The 27,738-nt window shown below is 37.5% G+C and overlaps 1 protein-coding gene across 3 annotated transcripts in view; it reads left to right on the plus strand.

Moving 5' to 3' along the window:
• Window positions 1-27,738, plus strand: part of LOC126704603 (4-hydroxy-3-methylbut-2-enyl diphosphate reductase, chloroplastic-like) — a 94,328-nt gene extending 66,590 nt beyond the window's left edge. The window contains exons 2-10 of one of the 3 annotated variants that reach the window (XM_050403635.1): window positions 25,033-25,229; window positions 25,608-25,787; window positions 25,888-26,016; window positions 26,143-26,217; window positions 26,308-26,413; window positions 26,528-26,619; window positions 26,973-27,158; window positions 27,293-27,379; window positions 27,526-27,738. In XM_050403635.1, the coding sequence (XP_050259592.1) occupies window positions 25,033-25,229; window positions 25,608-25,787; window positions 25,888-26,016; window positions 26,143-26,217; window positions 26,308-26,413; window positions 26,528-26,619; window positions 26,973-27,158; window positions 27,293-27,379; window positions 27,526-27,591 (1,118 nt within the window). In that variant the 3' untranslated portion in view covers window positions 27,592-27,738. The remainder of the gene's footprint in view (window positions 1-25,032; window positions 25,230-25,607; window positions 25,788-25,887; window positions 26,017-26,142; window positions 26,218-26,307; window positions 26,414-26,527; window positions 26,620-26,972; window positions 27,159-27,292; window positions 27,380-27,525) is intronic. The other 2 variants (XM_050403636.1, XM_050403634.1) reach the window with 2 other exon arrangements.

Consider the following 27,738-nt stretch of genomic DNA (forward strand, 5'->3'; position numbering starts at 1 on the left):
CATCTCAGTTTTGGCTCCAAAACTAGAAATTTGCTTATGCCTAAAGTTATTATTTTTATTTATCCTTTTCTGTGGATTTGTAGATTACAGTTAATTGTTAATTGCTTTTTAATTGTTAAAGTAAATGGAAAAAATATATGAAGAGAACTAAAATTTCAAGAGAAATATATGGAATTAATGTGATTCGGTTTGATGGACTAATTACTTACACTACAAAAATGGATTAGGTTTTTTTTAATACAAGTCATTAGAATTCTTAGTAGAATGAACCTGAATTAGGATAATACAACATACATGGGGGTTGACTAGATCATACAATGGACTTGTACTCGTCTATTTTTAGTCCACAACTTCTCTGCAATTATCAAACTTTGGCTAGTTAGCACCCATTACTACTCAAGTACAAGCTTGTCACAACACCCATTGGAAAATACTTAATTATCAAATACTAGAAAATATATGTTCGACTCCAATAACATAAGTACTTAAAATGAGGAAAGAAATTTATCAACCATCCAGGCAATCAAGGACACAAGTTATTAATAAAAATAGGGCAGTGATAAACTCTCAATCTTTAGAGTCTGAATTATCAAACAACATCCCTTCAATCACAAAAAATATAAAGGAATGTAGACCTAGACAGTAAAGAATGATATTGTATTTATGATATTTTTTTCAGTCTGTAATTTACATCTTCTATGGTAAGTGAAATAATTGGAGGATAAGCGATTCAGCAGAAAAAGACTGTAAAACTTGTGTCTCAAAACCTGGCTGTGGAATCTGCAATATGAGCTGAAAAAGGCCCGAAACTATACATTTGGAAAGACAAATTCACCTTCTGTGCTAAACTTTATTTCAATTGGGATGGAGCAGGTGCCCTTGATTTGAGATCTGGACGTCAGATTGTATTCAAGCCACCTCTCTGCTTTACTTCAAAGTTTAAAATTGCATCATCTTCCCACTGCAAGTGTTCTTTGTTTCCATCTAAATGCCTCATAACCTAGCCACTAACTTTATCAGGTTCGTTGGAAAGAGATGATTTAACTATTTCTGGAACCCGATCAAGTCATCTCCTCTGGAAATTCAGCCTTTGCTCGATTAGTTTTTCCTCAAATGATAACCGTAGTTCCATCTTGTAAGGCCCAAATCTTTTGGATGTTCAAGAAAGAAAATAGTGGAACAGATGAGTATGTATTAAATTGGAATCATGGTTTCAACAATGGGAATATCAAACCAAAATGAAATTATTAATTGAAAAGAAAATGGGCAATTTAACATATCTGTGCACCCTTACAATGTAAAAGTACTAATGCAGGAAATGCGCTTTTTATTACTTTCTATAACCATTCTTAAGTCCAGAACCTCAGTAAAAGTCTGGAAATTACTAAAGATGTCGTTTTTTAAATTTAAAAGCAAAACTCGTGATTGCTATAATAGGTGTTAGAACGTAAATTATAGCATTATTTCTTGTAGAATTTCTATCCACTATGCCAACCAGCAGTACATTTCTTCTAGTCTTGTGAACTTTCAAATAGTCGTTCTTAAATTGCCTTGGGGGGGTTTGTTGGGCTCAAGAGTCCTCTTGATAAAGTAAGCGAAAGTAACGAGTTGGTTAGGGTGGTAGAGCTCAGGAATATTGAAAATCTGATCGTTTTGAGGTACTTGAGTTTTTGGACTGATGTCATTCCAGATTCCATATGCAACCTTTGTGTTAATGTGTATTGTGTTATGGGCTTTAGGCCCAATTAGGTTACTTGTATAGCACACTTGTACTTGTACTACACTCTACTTGTACTGCACACATATGCCTCCTATACAAAGGCAGTGATGTATATTCTTTTATTCAACAAATACAATACAATCATTCAGTATTTCTAACATGGTATCAGAGCCACTGCTCTGACCTTTTCATAGCAGTCTTGTCTTCATTAGTGTGAATTTCTTTTTAACAACGCTTCCGCTATTACACTGCCGCCGCAGCCTCTCGCCGTTGAACTTCTGACGTCATCCAGTCGTCGTCCTTGGGTTCCGGACCTACAGCCGTCGTCGTCCTTGGGTTCCGGACCTACAGCCGCCGTCGTTAAGGAGTTTCACACTGCACAGACCACTGCTCTTTGCATCGCCGCTGCAATTATTGCTCCGATTACGTTTTTGAAGGTACCACTGAGATCGTCCAGGGCCGATCTACACACTCGTGGAAGCCTCGTCGCCATCGGAGACTGCACGCGCCCCCACGCGCCGTTCAAAGTTGCTGTTCCGCCGATCACGCGCCACACGCGCCATCACGCGCCACAGCTTCTTTTCACGCGCCGACAACGCGCCGTCACGTGCCGTCACGCGCCTCCATGCGCCACATCTTCTTTTCACGCTCCGACCACTCGCCGTCACTCACCGTCACGCGCCTCCACGCGCTTCCACGCGCCGTCACGTGCATCAACGGCCTCGCTGACGTCATCGCTGACGTCAGCCCTAACAGCTTGCTGACGTCACTGCTTGCGTCATCCGCTGACGTCACCTTCTGATCTAGATTTGACCGTTGACTTTCAGGTTGACCGTTGACTTTGACTGGCCGTTGACCTTTGACTTTTCCAGGGTTGACTTTTTTAGTCCAGGTTCTCCTTACCCAGTTTTTCGCGTAGATTTCATTTTTGCAGTCTATTTTTGCATATTTTGCTTCAAAATGAAGAATAAGGACAAGTCTTCTTCCTCTTGCAACAATCGTCGCCGACAATCCAACAAACGTTTTTGCAATTTTTGCAAACTTTTTGGCCATAATATTGAGACTTGCTATCAACGCAACAAATCAGCTGTTTCCATCTCTGCTGCTACTGTTGCTAACACTGAGAGTGTCCAACCTATGGCTCCCGTCTCTGCAAAGTCTCAGTCTTCTGGATCCACTTTCACCATTTCCAGAGATGACCTTATAAATATCATCGCCAATGTCATTCGTATGGTTGGTAATGCATCTTATTCCTCTTCTCTCTCAGCTTTATCTGGTATGTCTCCTACCTCTTGGCTTATGGATTCTGCTTGTTGCAATCACATGACACCTTACTCGTCCTTATTTTCTGACCTTAAACCTGCACCGCACCCTCTTAATATTCGCACAGCAAATGGTTCCACAATGTCTGGTCATAGTATAGGTTCCGTTGCGACCTCCAATCTCTCAGTTCCTGGAGTCTTTAATGTTCCTGACCTTTCTTATAATTTATTTTCTGTTGGACAATTAGCTGAGTTGGGTTATTGCATTATCTTTGATTATTCTGGGTGTATTGTGCAGGATCCGAGGACGGGACAGGAGCTTGGGACTGGTCCCAGAGTTGGGCGTATGTTTCCCGTGGACAACCTTCGTCTTCCACTTGTTGCTCCAGTTTCTGTTGCTGCAGCTGCTACTGCTTCTTCAATTCCTTCCCTTGCACTTTGGCATGCTCAACTTGGTCATGCATCTTCCTCTCGGGTACAACAATTAGCTTCTAGAGGTTTGTTAGGTTCAGTGTCTACAAAAAATTTTGATTGTGTTTCGTGCCAATTAGGAAAACAACCAGCTTTGCCTTTCAATACTAGTGAATCAATATCCACTGATATCTTTGACCTTATTCATTTTGATGTTTGGGGCCCTTCTTCTGTCTCTAGTATTGGTGGATCTCGATATTTTGTTGTCTTTGTTGATGATTACTCTCGCTATAGCTGGATTTTTAATATGAAACATCGTTCTGAATTATTGCAAGTATATTCTAATTTTGCAAAAATGGTTGAAACTCAGTTTTCCAAGCGCATCAAAATTTTTCGATCTGATAATGCTCTTGAATATACTCAATATGCTTTCCAAGCTGTTTTGCATTCCTATGGCACTGTTCATCAACTAACTTGTCCAGGTACCTCTCAGCAAAATGGTAGAGCCGAACGGAAACTTCGTCATATTCTTGACACTGTTCGTGCTCTTCTTCTCTCTGCCAAAGTTCCTGCTCCTTTTTGGGGTGAAGCTGCTCTTCATGCTGTTCATACTATTAATCGCATTCCGAGTCCGGTTATCCAAAATCAAACTCCATATGAGCGCCTTTTTGGGTCATGTCCAGACTATCACCACCTTCGCTCCTTTGGTTCTGCTTGTTTCGTTCTTCTTCAGCCACATGAGCATAACAAACTTGAGCCTCGGTCAAGGCTTTGTTGTTTTCTTGGCTATGGCAAAACTCAAAAGGGGTATCGGTGTTATGACCCTGTCTCTCATCGTCTTCGTATTTCTCGCAATGTTGTCTTTTGGGAACATCGCCTCTTTGTCGAGCTCTCTCACTTTCGTGCCTCCCTATCTTCCTCTTCTGTTTTAGATCTTTTTCCAGATGAGGCACATATTCTTTCTGTAGCTGCTCCTGATCCTCCTGTAATTGCTCCTGATTCTCTTGTAGACTTCTCTGTCCAACCACCAGATATCACTGATCCCTTTCCTAGTTCACCCTTTAATGAACAGGTGGAAGATGAACAGGTTGAAGACGAGCTACCCAACCCCAACCCTGAGCTTGGGTCCCCTGCTCCTGCTCCGCCTGAAGATCTTGCACAAGACATTCCACCTCGTCACTCAACTCGAGTAAGATCTATTCCTACACATTTACTTGACTATCATTGTTACACTGCTCTTGCTACATTACATGAGCCTCACACCTATCGTGAGGCTTCCACTGACCCTTTATGGCAGATTGCAATGAAAGAGGAACTTGATGCATTATCTAAAAACCATACTTGGGATTTGGTGACACTCCCTCCCGGGAAATCTGTGGTTGGTTGTAAGTGGATCTACAAGATTAAGACTCGCTCTGATGGGTCCATTGAGCGCTACAAAGCTCGTCTTGTTGCAAAAGGCTTTACACAGGAGTATGGGATTGATTATGAAGAGACCTTTGCTCCGGTTGCTCGTATCTCATCTGTCCGTGCCCTCTTAGCTGTTGCTGCTGCCCGTAAATGGGATCTTTTTCAGATGGATGTCAAAAATGCATTCCTTAATGGGGATTTACATGAAGAATTTTATATGCAACCTCCTCCTGGTCTCTCTGTTGACTCAAACAAGGTTTGTTACCTTCGACGTGCACTTTATGGCCTTAAACAAGCTCCACGAGCTTGGTTTGCCAAATTCAGCTCTACCATCTCTCATTTGGGTTACATGGCCAGTCATTATGATTCTGCCTTATTTCTTCGTCGCACTGACAAAGGCACTATTTTACTTCTCCTGTATGTGGATGATATGATCATAACTGGTGATGACCTCAGTGGCATTCAAGAACTCAAGGATTTTCTTAGTCAGCAATTTGAGATGAAAGATCTTGGACATCTCAGCTACTTCTTGGGTCTTGAAATCACTCATTCTACTGATGGACTTTATCTTACTCAAGCTAAGTATGCTTCTGAGCTCTTGTCTCGAGCTGGACTCACTGATAGCAAGACTGTTGACACTCCAGTTGAGCTTAATGCGCATCTGACTCCCTCAGGGGGGAAACCATTGTCTAATCCCTCTTTTTACAGACGATTGGTTGGCAGCCTAGTTTATCTCACAGTTACTCGTCCAGACATCTCCTATGCTGTTCATCAGGTGAGCCAGTATCTGTCTGCTCCACGATCAACTCACTATGCTGCTGTTCTGCGCATTCTTCGATACTTGAAGGGCACCCTCTTTCATGGCCTTTTCTACTCAGCTCAGTCTCCTCTTGTACTCCGTGCATTCTCTGATGCTGATTGGGCAGGAGATCCTACTGATCGCAGGTCTACTACAGGTTACTGTTTTCTCCTTGGTTCTTCTTTGATTTCTTGGCGAAGCAAGAGACAAACCTTTGTGGCCCGCTCCAGTACTGAAGCAGAATATCGTGCTCTTGCTGATACCACATCTGAGCTCCTTTGGCTACGATGGCTCCTTAAGGATTTAGGTGTGTCCACCTCCTCTGCTACTCCCCTTTATTGTGACAACCAGAGTGCCATTCATATTGCTCATAATGATGTCTTTCATGAACGGACTAAACACATCGAGATTGATTGTCATTTTATCCGTTATCATCTTGTCCATGGTGCTCTTAAGCTTTTCTCCGTCTCCTCCAAAGATCAACTTGCAGATATCTTCACCAAGTCACTTCCTAAGGGACGCACTCGTGATTTGGTTGACAACCTCAAGTTGGTCTCACATCCACCTTGAGTTTGAGGGGGGCTGTTAACGTGTATTGTGTTATGGGCTTTAGGCCCAATTAGGTTACTTGTATATCACACTTGTACTTGTACTACACTCTACTTGTACTGCACACATATGTCTCCTATATAAAGGCAATGATGTATATTCTTTTATTCAAGAAATACAATACAATCATTCAGTATTTCTAACACTTTGGAACTTGGAGACGTTGGACATAAGAAATTCTAAGCCAAAAGAGAGTTCTACAGAAAAATGCTTGCACTTGCCGGATGGGATACGGAAGTTAAAAATATTAAGAACTTTGTACCTGGACTGGCCAAAATCTCTAGCTAGTGAAGTGGCTTTAGCTTTACCCAATCTTCCAAGTCCTTACTGGTATAGCTATGTGTATCTCTCTCTCTCTCTCTAAATAGAACTTCTGATCTTATTGATTGATGAAAAGAATCCAATGAATGAAAGAATAAATCACTACTCCTATATGTACAATCTAAGCAAATAAAGAAAGTAACTACATTTTAATATATAGCTATTATCAAACTATCTTCCGTGGATATTTTTTTAAGAGAAGTGTTATGTCCACAATTTTTCACAATAAATCATAAGTAGTAAGTTGTTTTCTTGTTCTTATTTAAACATATCTCTGAAATTACTTTTTAACACACCAGTAACAACCAATAACAAAATATCACTTTCTGAAAATGTTTTGAACATAACATTTCTCTTTTTATAATGTTTAAAAATCATTTTGGAATTTGTGTGAATTAGGCATGAAAATATAGAATTTTAACTCAAAATGCATTCTTTTTATCCACTTTTGGAAAAATAATTATGATTCCAAAATAGATTATGAATCGGGAATTGTTGTATTAGCAAAATAAAAAGAATAGAATTCTTCCCTAAGCAGATTAATTGAGCTTTGAGAAAGTGTAGTTGATTGTGAGTGGTAGTGAAAAAAATGTTACAGCTTTATATAAAAGTGATTATCTAGCTCAGACAACTATCTTTGAGAAGCATAATCTCAATGCACAGGAGGGACGTCAGAGAAAATAAATTTTAGTACAATGGAGTAGTTGAAAATGCCAATCGTGTCCTAACTAAGGGGTGTACTTTTTTTTTTATTTTTTTATTTTTAAACAATTGCTTACTTAATTTATTATAATAATTTTTAAAATTTGTTTGGATTTAAGGGGGTGGTGTCTGAAAATATCCACTCCCTTTTTGTGAGGTATCCCGAAAATCTTATCTTGATTATTTATGTGTATGATGAAATTTGTGATCTTAGTTTATTGGACTAAAGTGAACCAAAATGGACCAAAAAACTAAAGTGGACCATATTGGACTACAGTGGACCAAACTGGACATAATGGACCGAAATAGACTAAAGCAGACCAAATTAATTGAAATGCTATACTAATATGGCTCAATGGGAGTGTACTACGCTTAAGCTCTTAGATATTATATAGATATGACCAGAAGAGGATGCTAATATTTTAATTCCATATATACTTCTCCATGAATTGATAAATACATTGGGTAAATTTTTTTCTTACAAAATAAAGTGAGCAATAGAAACTTCATAAAATTAATAAAGCTTGCCATATAAACAATTTTAAAGAAAGTGTTTAGAAAACATTATAATACATGGTGGATTTGTCAAAAGTCACATATAATAAAAAGATATTAAGTAAAGTAGTAGCCTTAGGCTACAACCAATTTTGTAAATAAATTTTATCCTTAAAATAATATAACAATAATATGATTTTGTTGATAATCTCTCCAAACGGATTTTCTTCATCATCATTTGATGATTCATTTTTTTATTTTTTTTGATAAAAAATTGATAATTCAAATTGTAAAATAACTTCTGCACTGTTTTCATATTTTTATAGAACACAACTTGAATTTTACAGTCGGAAAGCTAGAAATGGATTGAGCAAACCAAACAAACAAATTAGAAATATAAATACCAACTGTAAAAATAACAAATGGCAAACTACAAAGGAAAAATTGACATAGCCAAACTGAAGAAGTAAACTATGATTTCTTTGAATGTTATTTTCAATAACTTAATTATCCATTTGTTGATGTACAGATTATAGTAATTTGTTACTATTGTTACCCAAAAATAGGAGAAGAAAGGTAGACGGGTCAAATTAATTTCTATTTAGGCCAAAAACTTCAAATATTGAAGATTCAAAATCTGACTTCTCTGCCCATTTGGATTCAATAATTAAGATAGGAAAGCGGGGCCATCTTTGCAACTTGGTTTGAAAAGTAATGGAATTTTAAATATTGCTTTGATCAAGGGTCTTTTTTTATATTTATCTTTATGTAACATTGCTTTTGTTTTTTCTTTTTCTAAAGTGAAAGATGAACTATTATTAATTATTATTATTATTATTATTATTATTATTATTATTATTATTATTATTTTATATAAAGAAAAAGAAAATGTTCACAATTCATATATAGAATGTGGTTGGGAAGTGATGAAAGTTGTAACTTATAATTTTTAGCTAATTTTTGCTACTATTTATGAGTCTCATTACACTTTTTAGTATTATTTATAAGTTTCACTACATTATTCATTACACTTTTTAGTATTATTTATAAGTCTCACTACATTATTCAGTTAATTTTTAATTTTTTCTATAGTATTTTTATTTTTTAGCAAAAAATTTACCTGAGCTAAATAAACAGGAAAATAATTTCACTTTTTGGAAAGACATTAATGCTTTGCCTTTTTCTAATTTCACTTCATGCTTCCCGGACTCTCCCATTATATAAAAGGAAAAAAAGCAAAAGCAATGATACACTCACGTAAACTTTCTAGCTAAGAATTTTTGTCTTCACTCTGTTGAGTTAGTGGAAGCTTTGACACTAGATTGTTGAACAAATGACTGAACAAAAAGCTTTTATTTAAAACTTGACTCTTTGAATTACAACACTTAAGACTTATGGAAAGCCTAATGTGGCTCCACGTATGACACAATTACAAGACTCAGTAACACCACACGGCAAAGCTACTCTAGTACACTTTGCTTTTACAAGACACACACCAACTCTCTAGACACCTATGTATTGACACTACACAATAGCTCTTACTTATTCTCCACTTCACGCTCTCACTAGTCTCTCACACATCTCACTAATCTCACACACTAGTCTCACACACTTCTTCACATACCACCACATCTATTTATACTAGGTGTATGTTGGTTAGGAAACCAACTTGAAGCTTCTAGCATCTTCCTTTTTGAATACTTTATTTACCAAGCTTCTAGACTATTCTATAAACATGTGGCTAAGATTTACTTCTTCATAGAAGTCTCTAGAGATATCTCATAGAGAAATCTGGAAAGAGTATCATGGAGAAATTTCCAGAATGCAAGAGAACTTTCTAGAGAATTTTGAAGAGAAGTAAATTGAGTGGAACTCTAGAAGTTTCTAGAGATTTCTAGAATACTCTAAAAATTTCTAGAGACAAGAGAGTTAGTGTTGATTTCTAACACTCCCCCTCAACACTGACTCTCTCCTAATTTTGCTATTGTCGTCATACCATTCCCTTGGCGCTTGTTTCAACCCGTAAAGTGTTCTTCGTAGCTTGCAGACATTGTCTGGCTGGGCTTTGCCCTCAAATCTCTTTGGCTGCTCCATGTAAACTTCTCGATCCAACTCTCCATGCAGGAAAGCATTCTTTACATCATCTATTTGCCATAACTTCCAAGATTTAATGGGTTTCATATCCTTGGGCATTGGCACTTGCTTTAATGCGTGAATCTCTTCTTTAATTCTTGGTCGATCCTCCTCTAGTGTCCTATGGTGAACACTAGTTTGCCAAGGATGGGTTACTTCTCTAGATTCTAGCTCAGCTTCATCTTCAAAAGATTGTAACTCATCAGTTACCATGAATTGATCTTTCCTAGACTGCTCCCCCATGCTCTCAGGCATTTTCTCTTCAATTTCCTTTGAAACTGTTAGCATTGCTTCCTCTTCCACTGCTTCTTTAACTGGCTCTATCACAACCAAACACGATTTAATAGCCTGAAAGTTCAAATATGTGTATAAACACCCTTGAACGTTTAGACCCCCAAATTACAACTTAACCAATTCAAGCATTATGTCAAACAACTAGTGTGCGGAAAATTAACATAAGCTATAATATAGAATTGGTAAACAAACTATGCCAATTAAAATCACATCCACAGCAGAAAATAAAAGGCAAAGATAAAGGGAAGAGAGATGCAAACACAAGGACAACACACGATGTGTTATCGAAGAGGAAACCGAAGCCCTCGGCGTAAAACCTCTCCGCCGCCCTCCAAGCGGTCAATAATCCACTAGAAAATGTAGTTGGGATACATGAACAGCAATAGACCCTCCAAGCCTAATCTACCCGATGTACCTAAGCCCTTCAAGCTTCTTACTCCATAGTATCAACCAATGTAGATTGGTTCCTTTCTAACTGCTTCCCAGAAATCCAAACAGCCCACTCACAATGATAAATATGGTGAGAACAAGGTTTGGTAAAATGCCTCTCAAGGATTTGACAATGGAGAGGAAGAGAGTTGAGGAATTTGAAGAGACTCTAATATATAGATTGTTGGTGAATCAATCTTGTTTTTCTTTAGGGTTTCTCTCTCAAAATTCTCTCTGGAAGCTCTCTTACAATCGTGGGTAAAAGGGGTATTTATACTGGAGTGAAAGAGGAATGTGAAACGTCAGGTTTTACAAAACAGGGGTCGCTCGCGGCTTGACCTCGCGACTTGACTAAGTCGCGAGATCCAGTCGCGAGATTACCGTATGGCCAGTTGTCCTGTTTTGTCCTGTAGTGCTCCAGCTGGCATGACTGTTCACCTTCCGGCATGCGTGGCACGTGTGCTACGTTTGGTGGCTTGAAGCCGCGAGTCACCCGCGAGGCCAAGCCGCGAGCTCTGTTTTCTTGCACACTCTTGAGCAAACTTCACTCTATCTCACTCACTACCCTTACAACAAACCCACCTAAATACAGGCTTACTAAATGCTGAAATACAAGCAAATTTGGCACGGAATAAAGCCAATTAGATGGTTGAATAAATTCAACCTTACATAGCCCATTCTTCTTCGCTATCATCTTCTTGGTTATTTAACGTCACTGTATTTCCTTGAGCTGTTCTCCACTTGAATCGACAGTCTCGTGCAAAGTGGCCCATTTTTCCACACTTGAAACACTTGACATTACGGCTTTTGGGACTAGTAGATCGTCGAACATTATTGTCGTGACTTCCTCGAGCTCCTATATCTTGAGAGCTCTCTTTATCTTCTCTATCTTTATCATTTCTATTCTTAGAACCTACATTAAATCTTCTCTTGGGTCGGTCTTTATATTGACCACTAAAGAGTGCCTCATCTTCACTCTTTTAGTAAGGCCCCAACCATTTGCTTGACCAATGCTTCTTGGTCAGCTAGCAAATTTTCCAATTCTACTAATGATGGTTGGATAGGCCAACCTTAAATGGCAGCTACAAAACTTCTATATTCGGGTCTCAACCCATGAATTATTATCATTCTCATTCTTGAATCAGAAATATTTGATGCAGGATCTAATTCAGAGATTTCGCAACAGAGAGACTTTACCTTGGTGAAGTATTGCGTAATCGTCATATCTCGTTGTGCCACTGACATTAGCTTGTTCTCAGGCAACTGTAGCCTTACATCATTCTTCTTTGAAAATAGTGTTGAAAAGGTGTCCCACGCAGCCTTTGGTGTGTTTACATGTTTGATGTGCTCCAACATCTCTTCTTCGATGCTTGTCTTGATTGCAAACAAAGCCTCCCCGGCTTTAATCTTCCACTTTCACAAAGTTTCAGCATTCTCAGGAGGTGTGGTTTCGCCACCAGCCACGATCTCCCACAGATCTTGCCCCTGCAAGTATGACTCCAGACAAGTTGACCATGTGTTGTAATTCTGGTTATTGAGCTTTCTAATGCTACCGACAGCTTGGAGTTCCGCTATCACAACTTGGTGAAATCTCACGCTTTACCAAATAAGCTTGGTCCCAGACCACGAGCTTCACAGTCTCAGACTGTACACGAGCAGAATGAACACCTCCAAAAATACTGTCCTAGACACCACAAACACGGTCCATGACTGCCTCGCTCTGATACTAGATTGTTGAGTTAGCGGAAGCTTTGACACTAGATTGTTGAACAAACGACTGAATAAAGAGCTTTTATTTAAAACTTGACTTTTTGAATGATAACACTTAAGACTTATGGAAAGCCTAATGTGGCTCCACGTATGACACAATTACAAGACTCAGTAACACCACATGGCAAAGCTACTCTAGCACACTTTGCTTTTACAAGACACACACCAACTCTCTAGACACCTATGTATTGACACTACACAATAGCTCTTACTTATTTCTCCACTTCACGCTCTCACTAGTCCCTCACACATCTCACTAATCTCACACACTAGTCTCACACTAGTCTCACACACTTCTTCACATACCACCACATCTATTTATACTAGGTGTATGTTGGTTAGGAAACCAACTTGAAGCTTCTAGCATCTTCCTTTTTGAATACTTTATTTACCAAGCTTCTAGACTATTCTATAAACATGTGGCTAAGATTTACTTCTTCATAGAAGTCTCTAGAGATATCTCATAGAGAAATCTGGAAAGAGCATCATGGAGAAATTTCCGAAATGCAAGAGAACTTTCTAAAGAATTCCGAAGAGAAGTAAATTGAGTGGAACTCTAGAAGTTTCTAGTGATTTCTAGAATACTCTAAAAATTTCTAGAGACAGAGTTAGTGTTGATTTCTAACGTACTCTTCAAAGAGACTTCAGACTTTTGATACGGGAAAAACTTTCCTTCATCCTTCAAGACTTTCCCTTCCCAACAATCCTTCTCCCTCTGAGAAAATATCTGAAATTGTTGTACAAATTTTAGTGTTTTACCCACGAGGGAGAGAAAATAATTAAGCAGACATGGCAGACACTGTTGTGAGTTTCCTATTGGAAAACCTGAGTCAGTTGCTCATCCAAGAATCAAAATTGCTAGGGGGAGTAAAGGATCAAGTCAGGTCACTTCAGAATGAGCTGTCTCTGATCAATGCCTTCCTGAAAAATACTGTAGGGAAACACCATGACAACGAGTTGGTGAAGGAGGTACTAAGCTAAATCAGGGACGTAGCTTATGAGGCTGAGGATGTTATTGATACGTTCATCATGACAGAGACGAAGCGCAACAAAAGAAGCAAGCTAAGAAAGGCAATCCATTACTTTGACCGAGGTAGTGTGCTTCACGAGGTTGCAAGCAAGATAGAGAGCATCAAGAATGTCATCAAGGAAATTTACAAGAATAGGAGCAAGTACAGCATAGAAATAGCTGAATCATCTGGAGGAGATGCGAAAGTGGAGGAGATACTGCACAGGCGTAGGAGAAATGTTGAGGTAGATCACGTGGTGGGCTTTGGTCATGACACCGAGGTATTGGTGAAGCAGATTATTAAAGGGAGTTTACATCTTAATGTTGTTTCAATCATTGGCATGGGTGGCTTAGGTAAGACCACTCTTGCTAGGAAGATCTACAACAACAATCATGTCAAGAACTCCTTCAATTTTCGTGGGTGGGTGTATGTCTCTCAAGAATATAGAATCAGAGAGTTATTGCTTGAAATTTTGAAGGGTATGTCACCACTACTTTCAAGAGTGATGTTAAGAGCTGAATTGAAAGAGAAATTACTCCAAAGTTTGGAAGCTATGTATAGCAAGAATAAGAAAAGCTTGAAAGGGGCACTAAATGAAAAGTTGGAAGTTAATATCAATGAAATGAATGATAAAGAATTCCAAAAGGCATGGTCTAGGTTCTTGGAATGCATACGAGATCATGATTTAAAGAAGTCGTTGTTGGGTTTTTTGCAAGATTTTTACAGCAAGAATGGTTTACAATTGCAAGATATGACTGATGATAAATTGAAAATTATACTGCTTGAAAACTTGGAAGACAAGAGGTATCTACTTGTCTTGGACGACATCTGGAAATCTGAAGTATGGAATGAGGTAAGTGCTGCCTTTCCTAATAACTTAAATGGGAGTAGAATGTTGATCACTAGCCGAATAAAAGAAGTAGCATTACATGCAAGTAGTGTTAATGATATCATTCCTCCTATTCCCCCTTATGATCTCCCATTACTTAAAGAAGATAAAAGTTGGGAACTCTTCTCAAAGAAGGTGTTTCGGGGAGGTACGTGTCCTCTAGAACTTGAAACTCTAGGCAGACAAATTGTGGAAAGTTGTCATGGTTTACCACTTGCAATTGTGGTATTGGGAGGACTTTTGGCCAATAAGGAGAAAACGCATTGAACATGGTCAAAATATGTTGGTCATGTCAATTTGTATTTGACTGAGGATAGATCAAGTTGCATGGATATATTGGCTCTAAGCTACAATCACTTACCCCGACGCTTGAAATCATGCTTTCTATATTTTGGTATCTACCCAGAAGACTTTGAGATACCAGTGAGGCAACTTATCCGACTTTGGATAGCTGAGGGATTCATTCGACAAATCGGGAATAGAAATATAGAGGATGTTGTTGAAGACTACTTGGAGGAACTTATTGATTGGAGCTTGATTCAAGTGGCAACAAAAAGGCTAGACGGAGCAGTCAAAACATGTCGAATCCATGATCTTTTAGACCTTTGTATATCGGAGAGTGCTAAAGAGAAGTTTCTTGAGGTTTGTTCAGATATTAAGCTTTCACCCATGAGCAAATGTCTTAGAATTTCCATTCACTTTGCCAACCATCCATACATTTCTTCCAACCCTTGTGAGTCTTCAAATATTCGTTATGTAATGGTGCTTTGGGAGGGTTGTCAGGCTTGAGAGTCCTCTTGACAAAGGCTACTACTTGAAATGGCTATGTGAAAGTAATAAGTTTGTAAGGTTGAATTTAATCAACCATCTTGTTGGCTTTATTCCGTGCCAAATTTGCTTGTATTTCAGCAATTAATAACCCTGTATTTAGGTGAGATTGTTGTAAGGGTAGTGAGTGAGATAGAGTGTTGAAATGCTCAAGAGTATGCAAGAAAACAGAGACTCGCGATTGGATCTCGCAGGTGACTCGCGGCTGCAAGCCGCCAGAACATGCACACGTGCCAGGCATGCCAAAAGTTGAAGCGTCATGCTAGCTGGAGCACTACAGGACAAAATAGGACAATTGGCCGTTCTGTTATCTCGCGGCTGAATCTCACGACTCAGTCAAGCCGCGAGCCAGCCCTGTTTTGAAAAACCTGACTCTTCACATTCCATTCTCACCCCAGTATAAATACCCCTTATACCCACAAAAGAATGAGAGCTTCCAGAGAGAATTTTGAGAGAGAAACCCTAGTGTTATACAAGATTGATTCATCCACAATCTTCACATAAGAGACTTTTCAAATTCCTCAACTCTCTTTCTCTCCATTGTTAAACCCTTGAGAGGTCTTTTTACCAAAACATTTTCTCACCATATCCATTACTGTGAGAGGGCTATTTGTTGTTCTGGGAAACAGTTAGGAAGGAACCAATCTACATCGGTTGATGCTATGGTCAAGTAGCGGAATCCGGGAAGCTAGAAAAGAAATAGGTTCAGCGCAACCTCGTTAGAGCAAGAAGCTTGGAGGGCTTAGGTACATTGGGTAGATTAGGCTTGGAGGGTCTATTGCTATTCATGTATCTCAACTACATTTTCTAGTGGATTACTTACCGCTTGGAGGGCGGTGGAGAGGTTTTATGCCTAGGGCTTCGGTTTCCTCTTCGATAACACATCGTGTGTTGTCCTTGTGTTTGCATCTTCCTTCCCTTAATTTTTGCCTTTTATTTTCTATTGTGGATGTGATTTTAATTGGCTTAGATTGTTTACTAATTCTGTTCATAGCTTTTGTTCATTTTCCGCACACTAGTTGTTTGTCATAAAGCTTGAATTGGTTATTTTGTAATTGGGGGTCTAAACGTTCAAAGGTATTTTATACACTATTTGAACTTTCAAAGTTGGTTCGGGTGGTAGAGCTTAGTAAGATGGCCATTTGTTGCGAAATCCCCAAAAAGATTGAAAACCTGGTTCTTTTGAGGTACTTGAGCATTTCATTTGGTGCGCCTCATGTCATTCCAAATTCTATATGCAACCTTTGGAATCTTGAGACGCTGGATATGAGAAAATATAATATGAAATGCTTGCCCAAGGGGATATGGAAGTTACAAAATTTGAGATATTTATACCTAGAACTGACAATAAAGCGGGTTTACCCAATCTTCAAGTCCTTATCGGTATACCATTAAATCACATCACTGAGAGTCTCTTTGCCAAGGCCAGATTTCCTAACCTAAGAGAATTAGGATTGTGTACCTCAGGAGGGTCGATGTACTCAGAGTCTCTTGCATTGTCATTGTCAAGCATCCATCCCTTGCGTCATCTACAGACATTGAAGTTTTTTAAATTTATTATGGCTCTCTCATTTGAAATTTCACTCCAGTTAACAAAGATAACCTTGCTGGATTTAACTAGATGTTGGCCATCTACCTAGGGAGTGTTGGGTAGCCTTACCAACCTTCGGATACTCAAAGTAGTTGAATGTCGCACGCTCACAATCAATTGCAATGAAAGTAGTTTTTGTCAACTCGAAGTCCTCAAAATGGCAAAAGTAACTTATTCAAAATGGACTATGGAGAAAGGTGCAATGCCAAGGCTACAACGTTTGGTCATCGAGCGTTGCAACTTTAAAACGATGCCCCTGGATGAACTATGGTGCTTGAGTGCTTTGAGGGATGTGGAAGTTTTACATCCCGATCCAGAATTGGCAAATATGCTTCGACAGTTGCAGATGTGGGATGGATGTAAGCTCCAAGTCTATCCACCTCTGAATCCATTCCCAACAACTAATTGAGATAAGTAGTTGATCTGTTGTGCTATGCTTTGGCCTGAGTGGTCATTGTTTCTCTCTTCCCTGATCATCCTAGTTGTTTAAGCCTTTACTGTTTTGTTTTTGTTTTTTGTCTATTGACCTATGGTGATAAATCCATTTTGGTTTGGGGGAAGGTATAATCTTGAGACTGAGACAATAATCTTGAAACTGTGTTTGAATTCAATTATGTTATATTAATTTCCTTTTTTTTTTTCCTGGGATAGATTTCGGTCTTATTTTATTTTTTACATCAAGTAGGAAAGGAAAGTTGAATCCAAGTAATAGAAATTGGTTCTGAAATAATGGGCACTGAACCTTCTGTGCCAAAGTTTAGTTCAATCAGGATGGAGTGGTGTCCTTAATTTGTGAGCCGGACGTCAAATTGTATTTAAGACACCTCTCTGCTATACTTCAAAGTTTAAAATTGCATCTTTCATCCCACTACAAGTGTTCTTTCTTCCCATCTAAATGCCTCATAACCTAGCCGCTAACTTTATCAGGTTCCTTGGAACGAGATGATTCAACCATTTCTGGAACCTGATCAGGTAAGCGGTTCATCTCCTCTGGAAATTCAGCCTTGGCTCGATTAGTTTTTCCTCCAACGATAACCATAGTTTCATCTTGTAAGGCCCAAATCTTTTGGATGTTCAAGAAAGAAAATAGTGGAACAGATGAGTATGTATTAAATTGGAATCATGGTTTTAACAATGACAATATCAAACCAAAATGAAATTATTAATTGAAAAGAAAATGAGCAATTTAACACATCTGTATGTGCACCCTTACAGTGTAAAAGTACCGATGCTGGAAATACGCTTTATTAATTTTTATAACCATTCTTAAGTCCAGAACCTCAGTATACAATTTTGAAAATTATTAAAGATGTCATTTTTTAAATGTAAAAGCAAAAGTCATGATTGTTATAATAGGTGCTAGAACGTAAATTATCTTTAGTGAGAACAGCGAGATCAGTTACTCAGTATGACCAAATATAACATTATTATGAATATTGATCATAATTCAGGTATATGTTTGTTTGTTTGTTTGTATTTTTTTTTTTTTTTTTTTTTTTTTTTTTTTTTTTTTGAAAATTCATAATTCCGATATACAGGTACAGGCAACCTCAATCAAGTAAAAAAAACAGTTTTACCTGTGAATGAGATAGAAAAGAAAACTGATGCAAGTTGTGAACATTAGAGAACAAAATCCAGCATAAACAATCGGCACCCCGGGATCAATTCCAACACTAACAAAAATAAGCAGTCAAAGAAAATCCTATATTTTATTAGTACAGCTGTTATTTTTAGTGACAAGTTATTATAGATCACAAGCAAGCAATGATCTGGATTTCCAAATGGAAAAGTGAAAAGGAAACTAGAATGAAGGGAAAATACTAGAAAGGAAAAACACACTAACATAGTAACATGTCTTTTTCCTTATCCTCCTCGTTGGCCGTCCTACAATATTTTCAAGGAAAGCAAAAAAAAAGTACAAGTTGTGTAGCCAACTGGGTATTTACGACATGTCATTCATCATCTTCTCACAAGAACTGGAGCTGTGCTACAAGTCGTTACATTTAGTCTTTGATCTCCACCGTGTCATTTTTTGTATGGAGTATAGACAAGAGTTTTTTTTTTTTTTTTTTTTTTGAGAGAAACGATAGAGTATAGACAGAGTTAGTTGGTTTACCACGTGTACCTATTTGATTAGGAAAAATGCTATGTCCAAACATTTTCATCATACTTCAACAACAAATCTTAAGCCCCAAGTTGTTATTAACTATTACTAGTGGACAAAAAATAAATTTAATAGTGTGTTTAAATTAGAACCAATAGCAACTTATTATCTTAAATTTGTAGTGAAAATATTGTGAAGGTAGCGCTTCTTATTTGATTAATTAGTTAAGAGGTTAGTGTTGTTAGTTGTTAGTTGGTAATCTGTCAGCACTGTATATCAATGTAATCAAGAGTTAATAAGAAACCTCAGTGTCTCCTTCATTCTCATAGCGTGCCTTTACTTTTAGCGCGGGTCTGCAATTAGTTTCAACTTTCAACAATTGTGAAACAAAATCATAGCAAATTGCGTGTCTATCATAAGCAAATTGGTCCCACAGGTGACAGGACATAATTGAATTTGCACCACAAAATGTTCCTGCCAAGAATTTTCATCTTCACTCCAACCTTTCATTCCCAACTTCGAAGTCCACATGACATTGAGTCAAAATGAATAAAACACTTTCCTTCACCTTTCCGGATTATCCCCCTATAAAAAAAAAATCTGTAATTCTTGTTCAATTTCTAGTGTTTTACTCACAAAGAAACGAAATAAGCAGATATGGCAGACGCTGTTGTGACTTTCCTGTTGCAGAACCTGACTCAGTTGCTTTCCCAAGAATCAAACTTGCTAGCTGGAGTAGAGGATCAAGTCAAATTACTTAAGAACGAGCTGTCTCTGGTCAACGTCTTCCTCCAAAATACTGAAGGGAAGCGGCATGACAGTGGCTTGGTGAAGGAGTTGGTCAACCAAATCAGGGACGTAGCCTATGAGGCTGAGGATGTTATTGATACATTCATCATAACAATGACCAAGCACAGGAAAAGAAGCAAGCCAAGGAAGGTAATCCATTTCTTTGACAAAGCAATCGCACTTCATGAGGTAGCACACAAGATAGAGAGCATCAAGAACTTGATCAAGGAAACTTACAACAATAGGAGCAAGTATGGCATAGAAATAGCTGAATCATCTGGAGGAGATGCAGAAGCCGAGGAGATACTGCACAGGCGCAGGAGATATGTAGAGGAAGATCATGTGGTGGGCTTTGGTCATGACACAGAGGCATTGGTGAAGCAGCTTATTGAAGGGAATTTGCAACATAACGTTGTTTCAATCATTGGCATGGGGGGTCTGGGTAAGACAACTCTTGCTAGGAAGATCTACAACAATAATAATGTCAAGAACTACTTTGATGTCCAAGGGTGGGTTTATGTCTCTCAAGAATATAGAATCAAAGACCTGTTGCTTGAAATTTTGAAGGATGTGACACCAATGCCAAAACTGAAAAAATTTATGTTGAAAGTCGAATTGAAAGACGAATTACTCCATGGTTTGGAAACTAAGTATAGCCTAAACAAGGATAAACTGAAAGGGACACTAGTTGAAGACTTGAAAGGTACCGTGGAAATGAATGATGAAGAATTTAGAAAGGCATTGTTTGAGTTCTTGGAACACATACAAGACCATACATTGAGAAATTCCTTGTCGGGTTTCGTGCGAGGTATTTACAGAAAGAATGGTGAAGGATTACAAGATTTGAATGATGATGAATTGAAAAGTGCGTTGTTCCATTACTTGAAAGACAAGAGGTACCTACTTGTCATGGACGACATCTGGAAAACTGAAGTATGGAATGAGGTAAGTACTGCCTTTCCTAAAAACTTGAATGGAAGTAGAATATTGATTACTAGCAGAATAAAAGAAGTAGCATTACATGCAAGTAGTCATAATAATAGTATTTATATTCCCCCTTATGAACTCCAATTACTTGACCAAGATAAAAGTTGGGAGCTCTTCTCTAAGAAGGTGTTTCGGGGAGATACATGTCCTCCGGAACTTGAAACTCTAGGGAGACAAATTGTAGAAAATTGCCATGGTTTACCACTTGCAATTGTGGTATTAGGAGGTTTTTTGGCAAATAAGGAGAAAACACATCGAACATGGTTGAAATTGATTGGCCATGTCAATTGGTATCTGGATCACAATAAATCATTTTGCAGAGACATATTGGCTTTAAGCTACAACCACCTATCCCAATACTTGAAACCGTGCTTTCTATATTTTGGTATCTACCCAAAAGACTTTGAGATACCAGTGATGCAACTAATCCGACTTTGGATAGCTGAGGGATTCATACAGCAAACTGGGAGTAGAAATATGGAGGATGTTGCTGAGGATTACTTGGAGGAACTCATTGATCAAAGCTTGATTCAAATAGCAACGAAGAGGCTTGATGGAGGAGTCAAAACATGTCGTATCCATGATCTTCTACGACACCTCTGTATATCGGTGAGTGCTGAAGAGAAGTTTCTTGAGGTTCGTTCAAATGTTAACCTTTCACCTATGAGCAAATCCCGTAGAATTTCCATCCACAGTGCCAACCATCCAGACATTTCTTCCAACCCTTGTGAGCCTTCAAATAGTCGTTCTTTCATAGGCTTTGGGGAGGTTGTCAAGCTCGAGAGTCCTCTTGATAAAAGCAACTACTTGAAATGGCTATGTGAAACTAACAAGTTGGTTCGGGTGGTAGAGCTTAGTAATATGGGCATTTGTTGTTTGATCCCCAACAAAATTGAAAACCTGATCCTTTTGAGGTACTTGAGCATTCAATCTGGAGAGCTTCATGTCATTCCAGATTCCATATGCAGCCTTTGGAATCTAGAGACGTTGGACCTGAGAAATTCTGAAAGGACAAATTATAAAATAAAATGCTTGCCTAAAGGGATATGGAAGTTACAAAAATTAAGACATTTGTACTTGGATGGGCCAACATCTCTACCGAGAACTGACAATACAGTGACTTTACCGAATCTTCAAGTCCTTACTGGTGTAGCTATAAATGAAGACATTGAGAGTCTCTTTGCCAAGGCCAGATTTCCTAATGTACGAAAATTAGAATTGCATTCTATAAGATGGACGGAGTCAGGACTTTTGTCAAGCCTCCATCCCTTGCGGCATTTACAAACTTTGAAGATTTATGAACTTATGTTGCTTTCAAGTCCAACTTCATTCCACTTGACACTCACAAAGATAACCATATTTGTAGGCGCAAACTTATTTGGTGGTGGCGTGATGAGAGTGTTGGGTAGCCTTACAAACCTTCGAATACTCAAAGTAGTAGGAGATGGCCATCATCAGATCACCCTCGATTGTGATGAAAGTAGTTTTTGTCAACTTGAAGTCTTTAAAATGGCAAAAATGCAAGTTGTACATTGCTCTATGGGGAAAGGTGAAATGCCAAGGCTTCAACGTTTGATCATCGAGTGTTGTGATTTTTTTTTTATGCCCCCTGAAGAACTACGTTGGTTGACTGCCATTTGGAATGTTGAAGTTTTATATCCTGGTCCAACATTGGAAAAGATGGTTCAACAGTTGCAGAATCAGATGAGGGATGGATGCAAGCTCCAAGTGTATCCACCTCTCGACCCAACTTAACGAGAGAGTAGAAGTTGAGAGGCTTCATTTGTTGTGCTATGCTTTGGCGGGGGGCAGAGGCCTGAGGGGGTCAGTGCTCCTCTGTTTCGTCCGTTCGTTCACATTTTGCTGGTATGATATGCTGTGTACTTGTTACTTTTTCTACATCCCTAATTATCCTAGCTTTTAAATCTTTACTGCTACTTAAAAATATAAAATAAACTTTCTAATAATTTATTATGTTTATGATGATAAATTCATTTAGGTTTGGAGCACTAACGACTCCACATGCAAGCCAAGGTGGTCACAGGACCACCCTAGCTTGCAAAAAAAATGTGTGACCATCTTGGCTTGCAAAAAAATGTATATATACACTTGTTAAAAAATATTATATGCTAAACTAACCTATTGTGACCAATCTAATAAAATTGTTGAATAGCCTGACTTGAGAATTACAAAAATTTGGGTTCAACAAAAATAAAAGTAATGCTATATTCACAACATTTTAACAATAATTTCACAACAAAGTCAATGTAATAAGCTGTTGCTAATTCTAATTTGACCCAAATACCGATATTATTTTTTTACCCATCAATAACAATTTTTTGCATAAGATTTATTGTAAAAATGTTGTGGATATAGCATTACTCCAAAATTAATTCTGCCCCCCAAACATAATCCTTAATCCCTTTTATAATTTTTTTAAAAAAAATCTTAAATAACAATAATAAATATTAGCCCAAATAACAATAAACATAAACCAAACAAAAACAAGACAATACCAAACAACAAGTGAACAAATTGTTCAACAAAAAGCCTATTATAAAACAAAAAGATAAAAATCGCTAATCATTTAAATTTGTAGATCATTCAACATATTCAATAAAATAATCTCTAATTTCATTTTTCCTTAATAAATGGTACTATGAAAAATATTGTGGTTGTGAGTTCACTTTGATAGTGATGACAGTTATACTTTTTTTTGGCTTTGCAATCGCAACAATTTTGCTTTCTTTAGTGACTTGACTCGCAATTGTAGCAAATATTCAAGTTATCGCTTTATTAGATTTTGTATAATTTAAATTTCTTAGTGACCACCCTAAAAAAAAATTCATAGAGCTGCCATTGATTTGGAGGAAGGTATCTTGGGACACTACTTAATAAGTCTGTGATTGGGATCAATTATCTTATATTGATTTCTTAAGGTTCTTTTTTTTTAATTTTTAAAATTTTTCATTTTTACAAGAAGTTAGGTGGGAGATTTGAATCTTGATTTCTCTACAATTGAGACTGAATAATATTACTAAGCCACAGACACACACATAAGGGAGAGAGAATGAGGTTCTAAATTGGTATTCTAAACTTAAGTTTACTGATCTGACAGCCTTCGGTTTTGAAAATGAACATGGAATATAATATCTAGCCGTTAGTTTTTTTCTTCAAAGATATCATGGAAAGGAGGCATTTACGAATTTGTTATCAGTTTTGGCAGTAAATTCTGCTGTGATTGTACTCAAAAGTAGTTATCATCGGTACATCAGTAAATGCACTATTTTCTTAGTCCTTTTTGTTCTTTTTCTTTTCAATGCTTAACAATATTTTTTCTATCTGCAATTGGTTAAATAATTTGTTTACCAAGTAGTTAATTAGTTTGTATGATTCGATGAAGATTATCAATTGGGAATTAATAATTGAGCTACGTCATTGTTGTATTAGGAGATGAAAAAAAGAATGGAATTAGAAGTTTCATAAAGAAGAGCAAAATGGCTCAGTTGATAGTTCCAAAGACAATAACACAAGCTGTCAATGAGAAACATCTTAACACACACACAGGAGAAAAATCATAATTCTAGTACAACAGAGTTGTTGAAATTCTTGACTTATAGTTCTTGGGTAATATAATTTGCTCCACTTACCATATGATGGAAAGTGATGGTCCTCTAATTTTTTTGAGGATGTTAGGGCATATTTCACATGCATGCTGAAATATAGTAGGTATGTAATCACACACCTTTTCTGAGGATGTTAGGGCTTGTTTCAAGCTTTGCACAATCTTAAGTTTTTTCCCAGTTGTTGTTCACTAAAGGCCACTTCTCATCTTAGTTCTGGCTCAAGAACTAGATATCTGCTTCTGCCTAGAGTTATTGTTTTAATTACCCTTTTGTAGATTACAGTAATTTGTCAATATGAACACTTTCAGTAACCCAAAAATAGTTCAGGAAAAAAAAAAAAAAAAGTTACCCAAAAATAGATGATGAGAGATAGACCAGGAATTATAATTTATAAATTTGTATCCCCTACAAGTATAAGTACTTGTGGGGTGTCGAGAGTAAGGGCCGGGTTTCAAGTTTCTAAGAGGAAGCTTCACACACATATACACTTAGATTAGACTAGATTAGAAAAACATTTCAACTTTGGTTTATTACTAAAGATATAATAAAAGTGAGATTCCTGATTATTATGACAGGCATCAATAGGTAAATTGTAATCATAGCCTGATTAGTATGACCAACTATAACACTATTATGAACCTTTATAAAAATTCAGGAATATAATTGCAAGTTTTGAAACATATACAGCAAACCTCTATCAAGTAAAGAAATTTGACCTGTGAATACGATAGACAACTTTTGCAAGTTGTGAGCATTAGAGCCCCAAATCCAGCATAATTTGGCACACCGGGATCAGTCTCAGAAAAAAACATCTCTAGTTCCTGTGCTAATATTTTTGCGTGGGAAATTTCAGGTGATATCATAAAGACTTTGAAGGAGAATGGATATGAGTATAAATGGGGAAATGTTACTGTGAAATTGGTCGAAGCGTATGGCTTTTGCTGGGCTGTTGAGCGGGCTGTTCAGATTGCTTATGAGGCGAGGAAACAGTTTCCGGATGAGAGGATTTGGGTCACCAATGAGATTATTCACAACCCGACTGTTAATAAGGTCTTTCAATCTTATACTTGGCCTTCATACGCTTGAATTTGAAAGGAACTTGCCCAGTTTTGGTTTCTTTTTGCTGTTTTCTGGTGCTGAATTTTTAGAAAAATGGAAGTAGTCAACTGTGGTTATATGCCTTTTGAAACAACTGATGTTTTATATATAGCTGATAATTATGTTAGTCATGAGTTTACTACTTTACCGACTGCATAATAGGAGACTTTTTTAAGAAAATAGTCCTTTCTCTAGGCACTTCAGGGAATTTCCTTAAGTTTGGATATTGTGTAATATGTTGCGAAGAAGTTCCTCATTGGTTTATATGGTGTTTGTTCTATATTTGGTTTTAACTAATTTTGCTAATTAAGTTTTAAATCTTTATCACAGCGTTTGGAGGAGATGGAAGTGCAGAATATTCCCCTTGAGGAAGGGAAGAAGCAATTTGAAGTTGTTGATAAGGGTGATGTTGTTATTTTGCCTGCTTTTGGAGCTGCAGTGGATGAGATGTTGACTTTGAGTGACAAAAATGTGCAAATTGTTGATACAACTTGCCCATGGGTGTCTAAGGTACCTTTTGCAGATATTGGCCTCTGTTTTGTCATGCATTTAAAAAAAAAAAAAGTATTCCTTTTTATATTCAGATGATACTTAATAAATTTGTGTGTAGGTCTGGAATACTGTTAAGCACAAGAAAGGAGATTACACCTCAATCATTCATGGTAAATATGCTCATGAGGAAACAGTAGCAACTGCATCTTTTGCTGGGAAGTATATTATTGTCAAGAATATGACAGAGGTTTGTCCAAGATGCAGATAATAATTTTACTCTGTTTTATTATATTTCATTGTTTTTGGTGTAGAACTGTACGTACATTTTTGTTCAAGAAATATGCTTTTACTATGAACTTTTTAATGAATGCAGGCAATGTATGTGTGTGACTACATTCTTGGGGATGAACTTAATGGATCTAGCTCAACCAAAGAGGAATTTCTAAAGGTAAAGATTTTTGTTTCTGATTTGAGCTTTAATGTCAACTACTTTTGGTATAATGCAAGGTTTTAGTGATAATCATTGGCTTGCCTGCAGAAATTTAAATATGCAGTTTCAATGGAGTTTGATCCAGATAGTGACCTGGTAAAGCTTGGCATTGCAAATCAGACAACAATGCTCAAAGGAGAAACAGAAGAGATTGGTTAGTTATGCACTTAAAACTACTTCAGTTTCTATTTTTGCAAGAAGTTGTTACTTGTGATATTTTTATATAGTTTTCACTTACCCAAAAAGAGGAAAAAAAATCATTTGACAGGTAAATTACTAGAAAGGACGATGCGCAAGTATGGAGTGGAAAATGTTAATGAGCACATCTTAAGCTTCAATACCATTTGTGATGCTACTCAAGTAATTTTCTCCTTTCTTGGTGCATGGTATTGCTTTTCCATTAAAATTATATTAAAATGTTGTGTTCAACAATTTTAAGAATATGTAATCTTTCTTCGTGTGATCACAATCTTCAACTTATCCTCCTTGTTGGCTGTACTAAAATACAATAAAGGAAGAGAGAAGATGTTCTCCTAACACCCATTAGCAGCCCTTCATCTACCCACTCATATGCCCTTGTGTAGCATAACCAGCTTGCATTTTAGCCAAAAGCTAATCTGCCTTGAGACAGCTGCCACCCAATATGTTTATGTCCCAGCTTTCTGATTTTTCAGGTGGACTTCAACTAATTTAGTAATTTGTTTCGTTGTTAGGAGCGCCAAGATGCAATGTACAAGCTGGTAGAGGAAAAATTAGATCTAATGTTGGTGATTGGTGGTTGGAACTCAAGCAACACCTCGCACCTACAAGAGATTGCAGAAGAACGTGGAATCCCCTCATACTGGATTGACAGTGAGAAGAGAATAGGTCCTGGCAACAAAATTGCATATAAGCTGAATGTGACAGTGAGTATGAATGCATAGAGTTCCAATGTTTCCCATTTTCTTTCTCTCCCCCACCCCCCCCCCCCCCCCCCCCCCTCCTTTTCTCTAAATACTTGTCTTTGAATTGTTTCAATGTGACTTTGCAATAGCGTGGGGAGTTGGTTGAGAAAGAAAACTTTCTACCAGAGGGTCCCATAACAATTGGTGTGACATCTGGTGCCTCTACTCCAGATAAGGTAATTTTATTACAGTAGAAGAATGTTTTTTTTTACCATAGCAATCCTTTGTCATAAGCTAGGGTAACTCCCAGCCATTATATGCCATGCTGAATTTTTAATGATATTGGCTATAGAAGTGATATAATAATTTGGATTTTAACTAGGTTGTTGAGGATGCCCTTATCAAAGTGTTCGACATCAAACGTGAAGAGGCCTTGCAACTTGCGTAATTAGTTTAGCTTCAGATGTATACATTTGCCAGAGCATCAGTGTAACCATACAACTAAACAGGAGTATAGTTGAAGAGTCTATGTTATGCAGTCCCAATGTACCATCAAATTTTTATGTTGTATTGAAGGTTATGGTTATTGTGGCTA

Source organism: Quercus robur, chromosome 11 (genome assembly GCF_932294415.1).
Source record: "Quercus robur chromosome 11, dhQueRobu3.1, whole genome shotgun sequence".
Classification (NCBI taxonomy): domain Eukaryota; kingdom Viridiplantae; phylum Streptophyta; class Magnoliopsida; order Fagales; family Fagaceae; genus Quercus; species Quercus robur.